Source organism: Amphiura filiformis, chromosome 9 (genome assembly GCF_039555335.1).
Source record: "Amphiura filiformis chromosome 9, Afil_fr2py, whole genome shotgun sequence".
NCBI classification, from domain to species: Eukaryota; Metazoa; Echinodermata; class Ophiuroidea; order Amphilepidida; family Amphiuridae; genus Amphiura; species Amphiura filiformis.
This window is the reverse complement of record NC_092636.1, coordinates 51,247,767-51,270,042: the sequence shown is the minus strand read 5'-3', so window position 1 is coordinate 51,270,042 and position 22,276 is coordinate 51,247,767. Positions and strand designations below refer to the sequence as shown.

General features: G+C 37.9%; 2 protein-coding genes across 3 annotated transcripts in view; one reads left to right on the top strand and one right to left on the bottom strand.

The window, feature by feature from the left end:
• LOC140161124 (uncharacterized) overlaps window positions 1-2,285 on the bottom strand; it is a 29,778-nt gene extending 27,493 nt beyond the window's left edge. For both annotated transcript variants that reach the window (XM_072184533.1, XM_072184534.1), the window contains exon 1: window positions 2,214-2,285. The gene's annotated coding sequence lies outside the window, so the exon portion shown is untranslated. The remainder of the gene's footprint in view (window positions 1-2,213) is intronic.
• A 47-nt stretch (window positions 2,286-2,332) lies between these two features.
• LOC140161123 (uncharacterized) lies at window positions 2,333-21,849 on the top strand. Its single transcript, XM_072184532.1, has 5 exons — window positions 2,333-2,431; window positions 17,108-17,391; window positions 17,863-17,938; window positions 19,031-19,107; window positions 19,537-21,849. The coding sequence occupies exons 2-5, from the start codon at window positions 17,122-17,124 to the stop codon at window positions 21,091-21,093; spliced, it is 1,980 nt and encodes a 659-aa protein (XP_072040633.1). The 5' UTR covers window positions 2,333-2,431; window positions 17,108-17,121; the 3' UTR covers window positions 21,094-21,849.
• Window positions 21,850-22,276: the final 427 nt, after the last annotated feature.

Here is a 22,276-nt window from a genome sequence, read left to right as displayed (position 1 = left end):
CCCCATTGAGTACAATGGTAAGCACTAGCAGGGTTGTTGATTTTTTTGATTTCTTTAAAAAAATCAGATTTTTTTTTGGCATCCAAATGTTGTTCTTGTCATGAACCGATTCTCATCTTGATGTGCGCTGTGTTCAGCGACTATATCCTACTCTTCTTCGCTCAATCAATTATGCATGATAAATGATGTCACTCATGTACGATCGATGTAAAGAATAAACTACCACACATCGTAACACGTCATGGAAAAATCGGATATTTGCATATCACGTGTATGAGTTTTGGAGGTTTAGCGATTTTTCTTGGAATTATGAATACGATTGTTAAATATCATTCAATAAATATACAGGGCTGTCAACTTTTTGGAATTGCTTGGCGTGAGACAGGGGCGTACCGGGATTTGCCGACTCCAATGTTCATTTTGTACCATGATTATGTGAAAAGCGGGGGTAGGAGCAACAAATTATTCATGAAGATGCGTGAGAATTTGCTCATTTTCCAGCTGTTTGCGTGAGATTTACTATCTAGGCGTGAGATTATACTACCTTGGCGTGAGACCGTGATAAAGTGACCCAATGCGTGAGACTCACAGCCAATGCGTGAGAGTTGACAGCCCTGAATATATACTGTAAGTTGAAACAATTAGCCCCACGCTTTTTATTTTAATCCCACGCTTTATACCATTCCACCCAAAAACTTTTATGAATTTTCAGAATTTCGAACCAGCACGCATTAAAAAGCGTTGACTGCAGCAGAGTATACTGTCCATAAATGCGAATGTAATATTGAAAACGTATAATCCCAACCAACATACATGTGACAGGATAAATATGGAAAAACAATAAATTATCGGGTGGGTTAATTCAGGTTCTTGCTATGTGGATATTTATAGTTTTTTCCAAATTTATTTAATTTACATGACAGCAAGGAAGGTTCCTTTGCAGCGTTAACTAGCCCTAGAACTCTGGCCATAGTATCCGTTTTTACTTCCACTAGGGCCAGAGGCACTTACATTGAAAAAATTGTTGGGAATGCTTGAACGATCCAGTACAAAAAATGAAATCATTTCAATGCTTGATCGAACCAATACAAATGTGTGTCAGGTCACTAATTAACATGATAAAACCCACTTGAGAACACACAATCGCCGGTCATTTCTAAAGATGCATTTATACTTTAATCGCTTTTGCAGAAACCTGAATCGCACGCATGATCAGTGTACTAAATCGCCGTCATATTTGCCTGCTGAGCATGCGCATGATTCGCTGTTTTTCAAAAGCGACACGTAGCCTCGTAGCGACGTAGGCTATTATTGACACCCTCTAAAATTGCACACATAACTTGTGCAGTTATTACGACAAGGATTCAGTCTGATGATGAGCAACCCATGGGTATAAACACAGCTTTACACAATGACTAATTTACATAGGCACAAAAGACCGTGTTCATGTACCGTTACTCAGCCAAACATGGCAGAGTAGGTCCCGGATGACGGTACATGTTCCTATCTCCTCAACGTTATACCTTTCCAACAAGGAAAGAGATACGAAAGGCGAACGTCTAGCGTTAACCATCGCGTACATACGTGCGCGACGTCAAGCGTGTGCATTGGACCTTGTGCAAAATAATACGCCCTGGACGGCTAGCAGTACGCTTAATTTGTAAAAGGAAATCTGAATAACATTATATACATTGCCATTGTTTTAGTGCCGTACTATTACGCTGACTTTCGTATTCGGCGAGGAGGACGATTTCGACCTCCTGGTTTGTTTACAAACAGAGAGGTAGACAAAAAACCGTTCCGCTTGTCCAAACACTCAAGTATCAGAAGGATGGTCCACAATAGCGTGATTCACGTAACCTGAATAGGGATTAAAAAGCTGTCACGTAGAACCATGTGCTTCTATTGTCCAATTTGCCATCAAGATTTCATATGGAAACAGTTCAGACCCAGTACACGATCATGTCAGAAATTAATATTTTGTTCTGGGTCTGATTATTCGGACTACCATTGTTTATAAGTTGTTGACAACAAACCTGCCAAATTCGGCAACTGTAAACATTGATGAATATCGCGAATTTATTTTATTTTTACAGTGATATTTACACCGATATCTGGGCCTAAATCGCTTAAACCATACCCCATGCATATGAATCAAATACTTGCTCATTCATAACATCACGCTTATGGCACACAGAATACATATTACTTACAAAAATATGGCTAAAATGTCAAAATTTTACATGAAACATCCATTCACGAAATCGTCCATATTGAAATCGCACAGATTTGTGGGATGGATTTCCCATAGTGCATCTGATGTAAACATTGAGGTCAGGGGTCACATGTGGACAAGTTTTGGATTTGTCAACTTTTGAAACTTCAGAAAAGTGCAATAAAAGTAGCGGATGGAAAAGGTCTAACTTTGGAAGTAAGTATATATCATGTATATGAACATTTGCAACCTTTTATGCATCAATTTTTTGTTGTTGACTAGACTGTTGCATGCTGCAAAATTGTAGTTGTACTTGTCTGTCATGCAATGCATGTCTGTGTGTAAACTGTAAGCTTACCGTCCCTGGGCATGACTCCAGTAAATAAACCTATAAACTGCAGTGCAGAGTATCTTCATTTATCATTTGGACGTTATTAGATACTGAGTAAGGGCACTCTAAAACAACCTCTAATATACAAATGAACATGTATGAGTAACATTTTGTTTTATTTCTGTTTTTTGATGCAGATTCTAGCTTTGACAGAAAACCAAATTGAGGGCCGAAAAAAAAGAGGTAAAAATAAAGAAAAACTTATTCAAAAAGATCAAATTTGTGTTCAATTTTTTTAAATTGTTTTTTATAATTGTCATTGCAAAACTCACGGTTTTGATACTACCCACCCGAGTACACCCAGGCCCGTACGCATGAATTTTTTTGGGGGGTGCTGATTTTGAAAAAGTGGACCTTTTTTTCCAAAGGGGGGGGGGGGGCAATTTTGTAAAAGTGGACTTTTCCTCAAAAATGTGTAAAATTTTTTGGACTTTTTGTATACTTTTGCACATTTGCGACCCGCCCCCCCCCTGCATATGGGCCGGCCTGAGTACACCTTTGCACTGATACATGTGGGGGGATAATGTGTTTGAGCGGGCACCCTTTAAAATGTTTAATTAAGGGGTACTATAGCCATTGAATTTTTTTGCATTTTGTGAAGAAATGAGAAAAAAATTAGACAATTAAAGTGGTACCGTAGAATGGGGTGAATATAGGGACGCAGGGCACAGTGTCAGTGACATCGCCCCGATATCTTCATGGTAGAAATCGCCACATATAGGTTGAATCCACAGCCACCCATGGCCATTTTATTCGGACCTTATGAGATGCATAATTAGCGAAGTGACCTGACTAAGGCTACTGACAATAACCGGGGTAATTGATTTCTCGCTGTGTGAGTAAGCTTGTATACGACATTGCGGTCAATGGTTATACTGCCTACACTGAGTAGTGAGTGCAGCTATAGCCTGCTGCGCGCTGTAGTCCATACAGGACCAACGCAATATAACATAGAGTTTTGGTCAGATTTTGAGTTCAAAGCGCACGGCCAATTTTCAAAGCGCACGCTAACGACTATCATATCTGTTCAACACGTATTTTCAAGTGTATGAGACCACATCTGGTTTCTTGAGAAAAAATCATTTGTGGGAGATATTCATCATTTTCAAACCCAGTATCTGAAGATTTTCGTCTGATATCAAAATCGTGCATAGTGTAACGGGATTTCCCCTCTATAAATAGCTTGTTTTTCCATTATTTTGCAAGCCCAATAATCACATGTTTTGCAGCTACATCAAGGTATTTTTTGTACCACACTTAAGTTGTTTTTGTAAAGTTTTCCATTGTATTCAGCGCGTACTGGTAACGTTGTAAGCTGTTGTGGCAGCGGTGGGATTGGTTTAACAAAAGGAGTCCCAGCGGTGGGATTGGTTTAACAAAAGGAGTCCCAGCGGTGGGATTGGTTTAACAAAAGGAGTCCCATGGGCGTGTTTAATTCCATGTCAGGCTGTAAACACTTTGTTGTCATAACTTTTGTGTATCATGCTTAAGGTAAATTAAGATTGGGAAATCCCGTTTTTTTTTGTTTCGTTTGTCGCTTGGTATTTGACGGGGCGTCAAATGCTGGGGAGGGGGCTGTGTAACGGATTTCCCTCTATAAATAGCTTGTTTTTCCATTATTTTGCAAGCCCAATAATCACGTGTTTTGGCGGCTACATCAAGGTATTTTTGTACCACACTTAAGTTGTTTTTGTAAAGTTTTCCATTGTATTCAGCGCGTACTGGTAACGTTGTAAGCTGTTGTACAGGAAGCGGCATCGCCTTTGTGAAGATTTAGCAATCGCGGACGCTGATTGGTTAAAAGTCAGCTGATCCAAACTTTGGCGTGGGTCTTGAGTTGCGCGATTTGAGAAACTTGTCAGACGAGACTAGACCAGGGGACGGATGCAGGACGACCAAGACTGATTCAGGAGACGGAGAGACTGCAGACCGTGTTACGTGATGGATAGGCGAGTAGAAAGCGACGAGAGAAGAGGATTTCGACAATGGACAGATAATATTACTTTTGTGTGTTTTTCTGGAGGAGTAAGACGAGAGTTTGGAAGAGATGGAGGTTAACGTGGCAATATTTTCGTGTGTAAAAGACCGAGCAAAATTGACAGCAGCGAATGGACGATACAAATTTACAAGTTGACGAGTTTTAATAAATTAATTGTGACGACATTTTTACTTCGTAATGTGCTGAGAAATGGGGAAAGATTCGCGTTATTTGAGTGGATATTATCGCCTGGATTGGAGTTATATCTTCAATGGAGTTTTGGCAGCTCATGACGCACGCAATGGACATGATATTTTCAAGTGATTTAGCGAAGACGACATTTCCTTCCATCGTATGTATTTCTGCAATGGACATTTCGCAATTAAAAAGCTGGCCAGCAAAATGTCGGATTTTAATTCAGTGCACTTCATGAGAACGACAGACAAGCAAGATCGACAGGCTACACGACATGGGACATTGTGTGTATATTTTTAATGTGAGTTTATGATTTTGATATGCATGTCTAAATGTAAACAAACAATTTGTGCTTCTTGAGGGGGGATGAGTGAAACAAAATGTTTGCCAAATTGGGATGTGTTTTGAGCAATGTTTTGGGCTGTATTTCTTTTGAACATTGTTTTGACGAGTCAAAATATCTGAAATTGGGTCAGAGTTCAAGTTCAGGTCATTGTTTGGCAGGGATTGGGACAAAACCTTGTGGAAAGTAAATTGCATTAAAATACTATGTTTTGCAGAACAAGCAGCACAGATTATTGCAAATTGACATGACATTTTGTGTACAGAAAGTCAAACTTTGTGTAAATAAATATTTGAAGCTATTTTATTATGTTGATTGACATTTTGTAGCTAAAGTATGGTGCGCCAAAAGTGTCATAATTACGATTGTGAGCATGGTTCAGATATTGTGCACTTTATGTAAAAGTAAGCCAGGTTAAAATAATGTGTGACTTTAAATAACATGTAGTTGCATAATTTACCAGATTTTGTGCATGCTGATTGCGTAATCACATTTTGGTTTAGGCTAAATGCTCTTTGTATATTAAAGTATGTAGTGCACCATTTGATTCAAGATTTGCATAATCTATCAGTGTTATATATTTGATATGTGATGGTGTCATATTTTAGGCCTTCCCTTACCTTAAATGGTTGTGGTGGAGACTCTTGTGCCTCTGGGTCTCTCTTGCTTTAATTAGTTGGAAAGTACAGTAAAATTGTCAACTTCAGGTCTTCTTGCTTTCACTAGCCGGTAGTTACATGTACCTTTAAGCCCAGTAAAGCACCCCTTAATATCCAATTGTATTTCTGTGTGCATTTTGTGAATGAAAGTCCTTGGTTCATGTAAAATGCTCATTGCTCAATTTGTGAAATGTATAGTAAGCTGTTTTTATCAAGATGTGTATTTATAACTTGAGTATGGCAAGCCATTGTTGACAAAATTAGCATTGAAAATTATTGATTATTGGTGTGTGATAAAAATAGATCATTTCAATGTAATAAGTGACGCAGTTATTGACGAAACCTTGTATCTGTGTGTGTTGAAATCTGTCAAGTTGAGTATTGGATAAAATTACACGGGATTTGTGTACCAACTCAAAAATGTGTGTTGATGAGTAAACAGGTTGTATTTCATTAAAGGCACGCAGAAAACAGAAGAAACCCGAAGTAGAGATATAAGTGACACTGACGAGTGGCTACGGCGTATTACTGCTATACCGGAAGTTTCACTGACTTCTATTTAAGCCCATGCAGACTCCTCGTGCACTTTGAAGTCTGTACTGGCCTTAATGTGTCATTGTATAAAAAAGCTTGTTTTTGTATAAAAAGATTGTCTTTCAAGTGGAAATCTGCGCAGTGGTGCAGAATGTGTTGATGTGGCTCCCAGCATCAGCTCCCGAAGGTTGTGCGCAACATAGATTTCCATGAGGACATTCGCTAAACATGTGTTCAGTGTGTAGGCGTAAAATGGTTTCAAAAATAATGCTTGCAGTGTGCATTCATAATGTCATTTTGTGAAATAATTGTAAAATGTAATATTAATGTTGGCAATTGCACTTTTGTGGTTTATGCATTTAGGAGTTGCAGATTAGGCGAGTTGTGAGAGAGCTTTAGTGAGAGTTTAGGGACGCGGAGGTTTGAGGCGCTTAAATTGCGAGTTAACATTTGTGTACAATGTTAGAGTCGTGTATTGTTCAGGATTGTGTAAGATTAAAATAGTATGAGAATTGGTGAGTTCATGGTAAAAAGGTGCTCAGGTGATACCAGTAGAAAGAAATAGTGTACAGTTGTAGTAGAGACATTAAGGTTCAGGAGTAAGGTAAAAAGTCAATTGTTGTAAGGTTTGGCATTTTAAATAGTTTGTGCATGAAGTTAATAGTGCAGTGACCTTTGTTTACATGTGTCAGGTGCTTTGATGAATCCTAAAAAAAGGTACCATGTATTACTTGTCATTGTGTGGGATGCTTTGATGAACCATAAAAAAGTATTCTTTGTAATGTAAATTGTGAAACTTTATATAAAATGATGTAATGTGTTAAAACAACATAAAGTATGGCAGGCCATTTGTGTCATAACAGATAAAAACACACTGTTGCTAATTGTTTAATTAAACAGTTGTGCATTGTAAACTAAATCATTCCTTTCAGCCAGGTATGGTAAGCCATTTGTGACATAAACTGTTATTCATGTAGTAGAGTAAGATGCATTTTGTAGGGTAAGAACTTTAATAAAACTTGTTAACAAATAATAATATTCATTGTTTATTGTCTTTACAAGCCTGACCAGGATTCCTTTGATGGATACCTCGGTGTGTTCTGCCACACCAACTTACCCTGATGGTGGCAATAATTTCTGTTCGCATAAATCTGCGTTTTTAGAAACCAGCCTTCGCTACTTTTATTATTTTTCCCTAAAAGGAGGGGTGGCGCTGCTCCAAAAATTGTGGCAAATCCGCTCGGCCATTCAATAAATAGGGTCAGCCAGCCCCACCCCCGTTCCTTTTACAATAGCAATTCATGTGTATCGATCCCGTGTATTCATTTTAGTGTCTCGGCTGCACCAAATAATTATTAGCCAGGCGATGTCGGTGTGCAGGGGTGAATAGGGACAAAAATCTCATTTTTTCACATTTGGTTATAACACTTATTATTTTTATTTCCACAGATCGAAAGAGCAATCAAACAGTGTTTAGAAAATGGTTCAGCAGATGTGAAAGAATAAATTTAGGATACAGGGTGTCCAAAATAAAATTATCTAAAAAACGGGGTGGTCAAAACTTTCCTGCCCCCACGGCCACTATTTTAGAAAATTAGCTGGAAATAGGATTATTTAGTAATTCTGATAGGAATTTTTATAACAATATTTTTTTAATACTTTTCAGGTAAATGTCACCTAATATGGGGTGAATAGGGACACCCTTGCCACAACCACCCTTACCCCACCACACCCTACCCTACCACCCTACCCTGTTCCACCCTTACCCCACTACCCTCATGAACCTACCCCACCACCTTACCCCTACCACCACCACCCTTAAATCACTATATACCACACCCTGACCCCACTAGCCTCACTAAACCCACCATCCCCACCACCCTACCCCACTATCATACCACCCTACCCAGGCTACCACCCTCATCCACCCCTAATACTATCATGCCACTGCCAGAACTCACTACCTCACACCCTACCCCAGCACTCCATTCTACCCCACCACCCTATCCCGTACCCCACCACCCTATCCACTGTTCCACCACCATCACCCTATCCACTACCTCTACCACCATGATACCTTTTCTTATACCCCAACACCCTGATCCAACTACCCCAACACCCTACCCTACCTACTTACTTCCCTACCATCCAGAACCCTACCCCAACCACCCTTACCCCACCACATCCTACCTCACCTCTTCTTGTACTAAAGAGCCTGATCAACGTTGTCAAGAAATTAGATTTTAATCAGTTATAATGGTATGAATTACCCTGACATGTTTCTATTGTTTTTTAAAACTCACTTGGTGTCCCTTTTCCCTCCATACAGGGGTAAAAATGCATGTACCCTCCTTCAAAGTTGTACTTTCCTCATCAAGACCAGTGCTGTCCCTAGAAGTCGGGGGTCAATGGGACACCAAACTTTTATTAAAAAAATATATACCCCCACACATATATATTCAATTTTTGGCTCTGAGCGAAGCTAAAAGGGCCTAAGTGATCGCAACGATTAGAGAGCCAATTCAGGCGTTGGTTTTTATGCTAAGGATGTTTGTCTGTTTGATATTTGGTCTTTGTTTCTAAATTTTGCTTATTTATTTTTTAATCGATTGCACTCCAGGTGGATTTCAAATACTGTCGATAAAATATGATTTTTTGGTAAAAAAGCCATGATGAACGAGTTGTTTTGTTGTACCCCGTGTGTGCTAGAGATTATTTTGGTTTGTATAATTTAAGTTGCGTGAAAGTGACGGAAACCAACAGAGGGTAATTTCTTAAGATTCAGTTCAGATTCAGAAGTTATTTACTATTTCATAACTTTTCTTAACTATTTCTTTACAATTTAAATAAAGAAATAGTTGAGGAATGTCAAAAAATGGTCAAGAACATGTCTGAATCTTGAATAAATCTGAACTAATGAATCGGGTAAATGAATTTCCTAGTGGACTATTTTTCCTTGCGCAAGTGCACATATTTTTGTGACCTCAATTTTTGTGCAAAAACACGGACCGAAAGTCATGAAAAATGTTCGTATTTCATCACACTCATTGTAGTTTTGTTAGAATATAGTTAAAAAACAGTCAATTTAATCATATTGTGGACATGATTCTGAGGGAAAATTATATTTTCAATGAGATTTTACTTTACCCCACTTCGCAAAATTGAACAATTTCCGTATTTTTCCATAGCAAAAACAGTCTAAATAAATGATGTTCCACTTTGCACAATTTTATACTTCAGAATATCAAAGATTGATATGTTTTCTCTTGAAAAACAACATGGTTTTTAGGCCAGGACTTCATAAGAAATTCAAGACCAAGGTTTATTTGATCGATGTTACGTTGATGGTCCCCGATCTCGCCATGATTTTGGACTGCAGCTTGCTTGTTTTATGTTTACAAGCATGAGGTCATGATCTATGGCGTATTGATCGATTCTGATCTGTTCTGATTGGATGGTCTCAACTTCTCAAGGTCGTCACAGTTATGAATGAATGATTCACAAGGTCATAAGGGGGGGGGGTGGTGGCGGTAATAGAAAAGGTCAAAATAATGTTGGATAATGAACATAATAATGTACCTAGTAATAATCATTGAATTCAAATGTGACTGAAATTAGTGGTTTCAGAAATCATTGATTGCAAAGTTTCATCTTTTACTATAGGCTGTGCAATATTAATCATGAGCTAAATTTTGAGAGAAATCAAAACTTGACAAAAGGTATGGCAAGCGATCAATGACAGCAGGGGGTGGGGAAATCACTTTTTTTTAGTATTCCCTATCAGAAAAAAGTTACAAAGATCAATTATTTGACCCGATGGCTGCTTTCAGAAACTAATAACAACTAGTAGGCCTATGGGCATGAAATTTGGTGGGTACAGTCAACCGTTTATAGCCAAATTTTGGGAAGGTCATTTCGGGGTCACTAGAGGTCATCTGAGGTCAAATTAGTAAAAACTACTGGATGGGCATGAAACTTGGTGGATACAGTCAACATTGGAGTCAAATTTCTGGAAGGTCATTTTGGGGTCACCAGGGGTCATCTGAGGTTAAATTAGTAAAAACTGTCATATGGGCATGAAACTTGGTAGGTACAGTCAACATTTATAGCCAAATTTTGGGAAAGTCATTTCGGGGTACAAGCAGGAGGTCATGACCTTTTGGCGTGGGGCCTATTGATCGATTCTGATTTGTTCTGAAGGTCAAATTAGGTCAAAATTGGATGGGCATGAAACTTTATGGGTACAGTCAACATTTGGAGTCAAAGTTTTGGAAGATCATTTCGGGATCACCAGGGGTCGTCATATGTGGTCAAATTAGTAAAAACTGTTGTATGAGCATGAAATTTGGTGGGTACAGTCAACATTTAGAGCCCAATTTTGGAGGGTCATTTCAAGATCACCTGAGGTCATCCAGGGGTCATTTGAGGTCAAATTAGTAAAAACTCTTATATGGACATGAAACTTGGTAGGTACACTCAACATTCAGAGCCAAATTTTTGGAAGGTCATTACTGGGTAACCTGAGGTCATCCACGGGTCATATGAGGTCAAATTAGTAAAAACCGTTATATGGGCATGAAACTTGGTAGGTGCAGTCAACATTTTCCCTTGGGATAGGTCTACTTTTTAGTCCCAATTTGTAGTGACATCACTCTGTATGTTTAACCATGGAGGTATATAAATAAATGGAGAATGATCCAGCCAAGCCTCCTTTGTACTACGTTGGTTATGACCAATTATTGTTGAATAGGCAATTTCAGGTTTATATTGATTATGCTAAGCTGATTACATTGTGAAGTCTGTTTCACTGGCCATTGATTTCAATGGGGTAAAATGAAGTTTATACTTATTGGAAAGTGCTCATGTTTCATAAAATTTTGATATCAAAATCTCATTTTCACGAAAATTGAGTGTTAAATTCTGAGACTAGTATACCTAGGTTTAGGTATACTAGTCTCAGTTAAATTGCATCAAGAAATCAGTCTTTTGAAAAAAGAAACACCTTATCTGTTGTCATCTTGTGACTCCCTACATTTTGGTCATGAAAAATTGAATTATGACTTTTTTCCCAAAAGTTATGACCCCCCGTATATTTGGAACCCTCCCTCCAAAGAAAATGATAGCCCCTAATAATATTAATATAATCACTTAGGCCTAAATACTGATAATTATTTATTATAAAATGAGAAGTTTAATGATGATGATTTAGGCGGCCTATACGATTTCATGACAATACAGAATTAAAAGTTTAAAAACAATAACATGACATATCCATCATGGCACTCAATCAATTTGACCGGAAGCTTCAACCAAAATCACGGTTAGCATACACTAAACTATGAGAAACTGTTTAAACAAAGTATGTAGGGCCTATACATTCCGTATATCAATTTCTCTCTAAAAAAGATTGTCTGATCATCACTTTTGCTTGAATTCCGAAGTACTTCCGGTAAATTTTGCTCGCTTGTAACTCAAATGGCCCAAATTGGCCCAACATAATTTTTTCACAATCGGAAGGTAAAAACGTTTTGCTTTCATTTGCACTATATTTGAACTCCCTCAGACCCCCTTAAAAGCTTAATATATGAACATGAAAACTAAGTATATTTGTCAAGTTACGGCACAACTAGTGTAGAAAACAGTTTCATTAACTTGAGAACAGAACATCCGAATTTCATCGGGTTTTCATACGATCATACATTGAAACTATAAGCTATCAAAACTGGTGACTTTGAACATCTGATTGACTAGCTGACGTCATTATACAGTCTCTTTTACAAGGCTTCCGGTACGGGTCAATGTAGGGTCAATTCCTATGAGGAAATTTTGGGAGTGACAATCAATGAACCATGGTAGAGGCTCATAACCATCCTGGAGATCAATAGCTTGGCTGAAGTGGCTGGTCAATTCAAGTTTGGTGACTCATTGAATAGAGGTAACGGGATAATCTCCACTTAGGAGATTAGAATTCTGGCGATCATTCTCCATTTATTTATATACCTCCATGGTTTAACATACCAAATTTTACAAATTACTCTTATCAAACAATGTATTCTTCATGCACATTAGTACCCCCCCCCCACCATGTGGTCCCTCTCCCACATACCCGAAAGGGGGGGGGGGCGGTCAAAATTTGATGAATCATTGTTTTTATATTGCGCATTATATATATCAATTTCAGTCATGTAGGCCATGGTATTAGGCCAAAATAGAACTTTGAAGAATGTCTCTCGGGTAACTGAACATTTAAAACCACTTGTTTAGGATGAAGGAAGCATTTTTTCAAAAAAAGTCTGAAACAGGTTTTATATCAAAAATGGTCTCTTTTGGGGTGCTAAATCTGCTAAAATGTTTGTCGTCCTGAAATTTTAACCAAAAGCACACTGACCGTCAAGGCCCAGGATGGGGTGCCGGTTGGTGGGGGCGGGGTGGGGGAGGCAGTGGATGCCAAGCACAAAAAATGGTTAATTATTGCCTTATTGATCTGCTTCACATATATCAACATCAGCTATATTTGTCATGTAATAAAGCCAAAAAAAACATTTTTACAAGCCGACGTCAAACGTCGGCTTGTGCTGTCTCTTCTCAATTCTTCTTCTTCTTCTTTCTTTCTTCTTTCCTCTGGCAACCTCGTGACATTTTATGCGTGACTTGCCACGCTTCGCCTAGCTCTCTTATGCTTCACAGATTTCAACCATACTTGAGCCAAATGACCACTGGACTAGGCCAAACCTTCCATTTGACTTTGACCTTGCTGTGACCTTTGACCTACAATCCCCGAAAAATGTCCTTGAAACGCTTTAGGCATCTTGAATGAAATCAAAAGTGTATTTTTAATGTGGATAAAAATGTTCAATATTTGGAATTAGAAGAAAGCTGGGCCATCAATTAACACTTTTCCTTCCCCACCCCCCATCATTCAATGTTGCGACACTTTGGAGACACGCTGAACACATTTGCACGTTTCAACATTGCACGGGGGAGTGGGGGGACTTATTTTCCCCTAAAGACGCTTTAATGTTTCAAGACATATTTCAGGGATTGTATGAGGCAATCGCTAAAATTAACATCTGATTTTAAACTTTTGGCTGTAACTTTAAAACTACTTGATAGAATTACTCCAAATTTTCAATGAATATTAGTTAATGCATAAGCTATGATGTGGATGTAAAATAAAACAACTTATTGTATCAATTTTGACTATATCGCCCTGCACTACAAGCAGGTTGCACCCATCACCTGTGTATGTCTACAATCATAGATTGAATACAATAGCGCTCTTTTCAAACATGACTAATCTTACAGATGTGAGTGATCAGCATGATATAGTTCAGTGGATATGTATCGCGTGAACGCTGTAGTGCAGGGCAATATAGTCAAAAAACGACCTTTTTCACCTTTTTTCAGATCAACGCCCTCCCCCAAAGCAAAAAAACAAAAAAAACAAAAAAACAAACGAACCAATAAAAAAATCGCATTAGTACGCTCATGAAGTAGGCCTACTCATGCAGAAATATCTTTAAAATTGATCATTTTATTTGCGTGAAATGGTAAAGTGCGATTGTAAATCGTCCCATTGAATCACATAGTGATTTGACGGTTTACCATAGTCTAATACTGAATATTAATACAAGGAGTTTCTTTAATTTAGAAATGGTAAACCGTTGACAAAATTCATAATTCAGGCCGATTTGGTGTCAACTTTTATTTGGAAAGTGTTTTGTTTGAAAGCTTGTTCAAAACTACATCTAATTTTACTATTTTACGTTCTGTTAGCTCTAACATTATTTACATTTTACTGATTTTAGCAAATGTAAATCGCCTGTCGAGATTTACCATTTTCATAATCACGAGAATGCAATGCGCACCCATATATCACGGAACCCGTAATTATTTCAACATGACAGCGTGGTGTAATGGACAGTACTTCAGACGGTGAAACGAAAGGCTAGTGGTTCGAGCCCCAACAGTTTCACTTTTTTATTTTTCTTTGTTTTGTGTGTGACCTATTCAAACCAGTAAACTTTTCTTCTATATTCATGACAATTGACATTGTGAAACACGAAAATAAGTTTTAAAACCCTAATTTATCTATAAGCATGATAATTGATTGGTTTTTTTTAATTGTAATAAAGACACACATAGATCCGGACATCTTTAAATGTCATGAATATGGGCAATATAGCAATTGTCAGATAGGAGTTCGTGATCACGGTCTTTATTTAACACGCAACGCCGGTAGATGTCGTTGTTAAGCAGTGTTTGAGTTGTTGGTGGTGGTGGGGGGGGGTAATAGACAGTCGATAACCGACAATCAATGATCAATTAATTGTCAATATTCAATTAAATTCTAAAACCTAACACGGAAATGATGATCACAGACTGTCATGTTCAATCGCAGTCGCTAAGGATAATTAGGGGGTATATTTGTGTGGTTGAGGGTGGTGGAGGAAAATCGATAATCGATTATCGTAACCCCCCTCCCCACACACCCCCACGCTCAAGTTTCATACGTTTTCATAAGTATTTACTTATAGAGTGCTTGCACATAAGGTCATTAGTTCAAATCATCTCCTCTATAGGCACGCTCCAGAAGATATGCAAATGGATGCATTACAAAAGAATTATTTGACCACTATCTAAATAAAAGATTAGTTGTTTTATTTTGTGCCCACATCATAGCCTATCTATTAATAAATAGTCATGGAAATTTTTACACTCGGTACCTATGCATTGAACTATATCATGCTGATCACTCACATCTGTAAGATTAGTATGTATGAAAAGAGCGCTATTGTATTCAATCTATGATTGTAGACATACACAGGTGATGGGTGCAACCTGCTTGTAGTGCAGGGCGATATAGTCAAAATTGATACAATTAGTTGTTTTATTTTATATCCACATCATAGCTTATGCACTAACTAATATTCATTGAAAATTTGGAGTGATTCTTTCAAGTAGTTTTAAAGTTATAGCCAAAAGATTAAAATCAGATGTTAATTTTAGCGATTGCCTCAGACAATCCCCAAAAAATGTCCTTGAAACGCTTTAGGCATCTTGAATGAAATCAAAAGTGTATTTTTAATGTGGATAAAATGTTCAATATTTGGAATTAGAAGAAAGCTGGGCCATCAATTAACACTTTTCCTTCCCCACCCCCATCATTCAATGTTGCGACACTTTGGAGACACGCTGAACACATTTGCACGCTTCAACATTGCACGGGGAGTGGGGAATTATTTTCCCTAAAGACGCTTTTAATGTTTCAAGACATATTTCGGGATTGTAGCTATAATGGTCAAAAATGTGATTTCACAAAAAATGCTACTCCTTCCACAAATTTCATGCGATGAGAACATGGTTATATCATGTGACTCGACTTTAGTCGGTGTCTATAGGGTGTGCTCAGATAAGGGGTCAAAGGTCATTAAGGGGTCATTTCGGTCAAAGTCTAAAAATATTCAAAAAATCACTGTCTTTACAAATTACATAGCAGAGAGTCGCCATTAGCACACATGCATCGCTACTAGCCAGGGTCTTTAGGATGCCTACAGTTTTGGGGTCAAAGGTCATTAAGGGGTCACTTCCGGTCAAAAACCAAAATTATCAAAATGTTCAAAAAAATTTTATCTCAAAAGATAAACAGACCAGAATAATATAACCATCATACATGAATCAGTGTTCCCTGATGTATGCATGGTATTTTTATTTTGGGGGTCAAAGGTCAATAAGGGGTCACTTCCTGTTTTTAGCTGAATAACTTTAAGAATTTTTATCTCAAGAACTGAACATGTTAGAATTTTTAAATTAAAATTGGAACAATGCATTTTGTCGGTTAATGTAAGGGTTTTTTTTTTCATTGAGGTCAAAGGTCATTAGGGGTCAAAAGGTCAATCAAAATTTATAAAAATCAAAATCCATGTATAAGTTCCGATTAAGCTGAAATTCACCAGGAATATTTCTGATGACATCCTAAGCACAATGCAAGAGCAGTTGACCCCATCCGTAACACAGGGGTCAAGTTATAGGGGTCAAATTGCGGCTTGTATTCAGCGTCTGTTGACTCTAGTTAAGACTGTCTCTTGGTGGGTATATGTTACCAATTAGAGCCAAAGCCTTATTCAGACTAACACTATTCTTGACATAGGCCTATTTTGATACATTTTGATTAGTTTGGACCCTTTTCCATCCAATTCCACCCGTTTCGATCCATGTGGCTAAATAGTAATTCCCAAAATTGATTGATGTATCATTGTATGCTCTGCAAATGAGATAGCTACCAACCGACCAGATGTACCTATTGAATGTAATATGTCACATATACTCAAATGATTTCACCTGTTGCACATTCGACTTTCACTGTCACCAAAAAGCACAGAGCCACAGCGCCATTGGTGCTCTTGTTTATAATGGTGGATTAAAGGCATCATGGGTGGACATAATATGCCCTCAAAAGTTTGGTTTATGGGGCTGCAGGAAAAAAATTACAATCTAGAGAGTGCCAAAACTGTCCCTATTCACCCCAATCTACGGTATGCAAAATGAATGTATTAATGTAGCTTGCATACTTTTAAAGGTAGAAAAAAAATGCAATGGGTGTAGTACCCCCTTAAAGAGAGCTAGTTAACTTGATCATACATTGTACCTTTGCCTCCATTTGTAGGCAATTCCACTGTATCATGCTGAGTTTGAAGACGCTTCCATTTACAGAATCAAAGCTGTGGTGGTAGAACTTATTGAATTTACACAAGTTATTGAAGTTGATCAACATTTTATTTTGTCTCATCAGGAGCTTGAAACATCATGGCAGAGGCTTTAGTTAGAAAGATTGAGAAGAATTTTCTGGCATGTTCCATCTGTTTTGAGCAGCTGAATGACCCTATTGGTCTACCATGTTTACATGCCTATTGCTTTGAATGCATCCAGAACTGGCATAGAGCCTGTGGTGATAAGAGTCCTGTGGTCTGTCCAGCTTGTAAGAAACCAGCAACGCTACCTGAAGATGGCATCAGAGGATTTCCTGGTCATTTCTTGATGAAGAATTTGAAGGAAACAGTGGATAGGGAGAAAATGGTATGCATTCTGCCTAGAGTAAATGATCCAGGCACTATGCTGAGATACATTTTGCTTTCTTGGATTAAAATTGTTTTCCTGAAAGCGTGATATTCTTTATTTTATTTGATGAACAATTTTTGACAGGAATGGATCAGTTCCTGAGACCCATATTGGCGACTGATCAGTTCCCAAGACCCCTTTTTCAGTTCCCTGACTTCCCTTTTGGTTGGCGATCAGTTCCCTAGACCACAAGTTTGAAACTGGCGGTGGCACACCCCTACCGAAAAGAAAAGTTGAGTGCCCCCTCCCCGGGTCTTAAATGAGAGCTTAAGGGTATAGGTATAATTGTTTAGGATATACATGTACAGGGGTGAACATAATTGGTACCTTAAATCTTTTGCTGTCTGTATAACGTCATAATCCTGTGATTAAAAATCAAAACCTAGTGTTTAATTCTACTTGTATGGTATCTTTCATTATTATCAACAGAAAGCTGAGAGTTCAAACATCAATGTTGGCAACACTGTTAGGATCAAAAAAACTGAAGATGTTGGGATTGTTCAAAGTAAGTTTCATATTGCAATGTATTTTCTCTGGCCTCAACTTAATCATCTCAGAATAAAAGTCCTCTCTAGTTTTGAGTGTTCATAACCTTGAGCACAATTAAACTGCAGTACCATTGTTATGAATGTGTGCAGAATTGTTTCAGCTGCAGTATGATTTGTGTACAAAGAAATCAGAATGAGAAATTAATGATTTAATGAAATTTTGTGCAATTTGAAAAGTGCAAAGGTGCAATATTGTTTATTGTGTTATGCTTTAGTGTGTATCAACCATGTATAATGCTCTTGAAAAGACCACAGTGTTGGTTCTTACTGATTGATGATTAGAGGTTAATGACTGTGCATCAGTTGTTTTGAGGGTATTGTGAAATATCTAAACATTGTGCTTCGCCAGCGTTGGCCATAGCCGGTTTCGCATCTAGCAAAATGCTATTCAATTTTGATCACATTGCTACACAATTTGGAAATGTGTAGTTCATCGGTTATTGCGTTTAAGCTCCAGAGTAGAGGTAAAATATGCAAATACGGTCATTAATATTCATAAATATACAAATAACAAGAAACAAACTCTATAGCACATCAGACCACCATAATACTATCACCATACCATACCATAAGTTGATCTGTTATTGCGTTTAAGTTGAAGATAAGATTAATGAAAATGTATGCAAAATATGTAATTTTACCCTCTGAAATGGCCTTTCCTGTGGCGCTAAATGTGCAGAAACCATCTGGCTTCCCACCCCACCAGGGACTCGCCCCAGGACCCCACCAGGTGCCCTTGAGCGGGCCCCAGGACCCCCAGCCGTGCTGGGCGAGAGCTCCGCTTGCTACGCTTCGCTTTCCTGATTTTTACATCAACCAAGTGGCATCTCTGGCCACTGCAGCAAGCCAAACAGACAACCATTTGGATGATAACATAAGCCCCACATAATATGTGTTGGGGACAAAAATGATGAAAATGAGGCCATAACATCCATAGTTGTAGCATGGAAATGTTAATGGTACAAGGTGCAGACACCCAACATCATGAACCTTGCACATCTGTATCACTGATAGAACCAACCTGGATTTTTTTCATTTTTTTTATACAGGCATTGCAATAGATGAGATAACACTAGTAAAGCTTCCAAGCTCATTTTGGCTAGGAATGAAGTGTGAGGTGGAACTTGTAAGTATCATCAATAATACTACTGCTACTATTGCACTATAAACAAAATATAGTTTGATACCAACATTAAAAGAATCATTTGCCTGACCAACCACATATAAATCGTCCCTTCATAGTGCAAATGTCAAATTACTATAATTACCCCTGTCTAGCATTCCCAATATGTGGAAGATGATGTTATTGAATTATTGAAATAGCTGGTTTTGTTTAGGATAAAATGCCATTGTCACTTCCCTTGCTTTGTGCCGATGTAAAATGCTTCAGTTATTTAATTATAAGAAAGTTTACAGTCATTTGGTATTTGCTGGGAGAGGCACTTTCAATGTTGAGTGCCCCCTGGGATATTTATCCCTCTGAAAATACAAACAACAAAATATGTTAATGCTTGTTACAAATATTTATTACTTTCATGGTTTACTATTCTCACAGTGGACTGCATATGACAACAATACAACTTGTGAGCTTTGTGACAGACCAGCAAAGTACCACTGTCTGGACTGCAAGCAATACTTATGCAACCAATGCTGTCAACACCACAATGCTTTCAAGGCAATGAAAAAGCATGAAGTAGTCGCAGCTTCCGATGTACTGTCAGGTGAAATCTCCAACGAAGGGCGGCACTGCGAAGTCCACGATGAGCCTGTTAAGTACTACTGTATGACCGAGACCAAGCAAGTGTGTCAAGACTGTGTGAGTCTCAAGATCTGCCCAATTGAACACAATCGTGTTCCCCTTGCTAATGCTGCTCGACAGCATGCGTCTTCTTTGCAACAATTACTGGTTGAGTGTGACAAGAAAAAAGATACATTTCTTGAGTCACTGGTTAAGACCGACCAGGTGAGGTTAGATCTTAAAATGTCTTATGAAATAGCACAAGAAGCTTTTGAGAATGTTATATCAGAGACAACTGCAATGTGGGAGAAAGAGAAGTCAACCCATGCAGAGAAAGAAGAGACACTGACAAATTTTGTCAGTGATCTTACCTCCCAGTATATTAATGCAAAGGAAACATGCAACAAGGTGTCAGAGGTCATAACTAATGGTTCAGACTACGATATAACCTACAAATATACAGAAATGAAAGCAACCTTGGAGAATATTGTCTCTGCTCCAGACCCTGAGCTAGCAGCTGAATCTCTCAGTGATCTTCAGTGTGATCCAGGAAAGCCAGAAAATTACATCAATACAGAAGCAGCAACTTTATGTGAAACAACAGAGAGGCAACTTTATGAATCATGGGAGCTTTTGTTTGAATTCGAAACCACTGAAAACTTTGGTGAACTGGTTGATGTTGCAGATTGTCCTGATCAAAATGTTGTTGTTGTGAGTCGTCGGAATGGTGTAAAGGTGTTCTCATCAGATGGTCAGATCAGAAGCACTCTACGAAACGCTCCAAGAATAGTGAACAGTGTTGCAGTGACTCCTGATGAAAGGATTCTAATTGATGGACGAGCCAAAGTGTTATGTTATGACAAAGAAGGCAAACTACTTGGTACTATTAAGTCCACACTATCCAATGATTCACGTCCTGTTTCAGTTGCTGTGGACAGCAAGGGTAGAATCATCGCAGGACTGGAAGACGGCACTATCTGTATACACTATGCTGATGGCACCCTACAATCACAACATACATTTGCTCACAGGGCATACTATATTTCTGCGACTTCAAGGAATACACTTGCCGTTACATTTGCTAACAGGAGTCTTGCTATTGTAAATTATGAAGGGGATGTTCTCAACTATATTCAGTCTCCATACGATGGAGGTGAATGGGATCCTGGATACACTTGTTGTAGTCCGCAAGGCGAGATCTATGTCATCAATGACGGTTTGGAAAAGGAAATTTATGGATACAATTGTGACGGAGAATTCCTAGGCTGGACAGGCAAGTTCGATGTGAGAGGCATCGCTTTCTCACAAGATGGTAATAGACTGCTGGTGGTTGGGGGAGATGGTCGTGTCAAAAATTTCCTCCGCTTAAATTAAGGACATTCCCAGGATACCTTTCCTAATATTGATCTCAAATGACTTTATCAATGAAACATCCATTTCATTATCCATACAATCCAGTTATGAAGACTAAGATATTCTAAATATGTTACGATGAAGTATTAGGATGTAAAATAGCTTTTAAGGTAAACAACCCCAAAACAGGTTGTTCACCTCCCACCAATGGGATTGAATGTCTGCATGTTGATTTGTTTTAAAGTGTACCAGATAGCAGTGAATTCTCCCAAAAATAACAATTTAACATAAAAGCAATGGTAAATGTGCTAAACATATTTTTACCATTTTTTAGTTAATTTCTTTCTTAAAATTGACTGTTTACTTCATTCCTTTTTACAACTTTTGGATACAATTAAAATACCTCTATGATGTCATTTTATTTGTTGCTAAAAATTCATCTTCAAGGTGCAGAATTCAACAGTTTTTTCCCAAGATTTTACCAATTTTTTTTCTTTGATATTTTCACATATAAAAACATGTTTTGATTTTTTGTAAATACCTGATAAGATTGCACATATATGTCTAGCATTCCACAGGTCTCTTTTGACTTTATCATGGGGTATAGCAGTTCTTGGAATAAAAAAAAAAAAAATTAAATAAAAAAAATCTGTTTTGAATCAAATAAAAATCACATGTAAAAACATGTTTTGATTTTTTGTAAATACCTGATAGGATTGCACATATATGTCTAGTATTCCACAGGTCTCTTTTGACTTTATCATGGGGTATAGCAGTTCTAATAAAATCAATAAATAAATTTAAATTTAAAAAAATCTGTTTTGAATCAAATAAATCAAAAACATTTTAAATCAAAAAAATCGCCAACCCTTCTGAATTTTGTTGAGTTTATTGAGCCATATCTCTAAATAGGCCCTGGTGACTTTACACCTGCCTGTTCGTGGTAGATTTACATTTCGTGGTTGCCAGTCATAAGGAACCAAATAAAACCTTATACAATTTGCTACCTTTATGTTAATATTAAGACACAGTCCACACAAGTATGTTTTTCCTGTCGATTATGATCGTGCCAATACAAAATTAGCATCATGTGCTCAATGTCTGCTCAATGTTGTCAGCATACTACAATTGTGTCATCATTCGCGAATGTTGAAAATTTCCTTCATTTAGCATGATCGTGTCGTAACTGCTGTTGAAAATTACA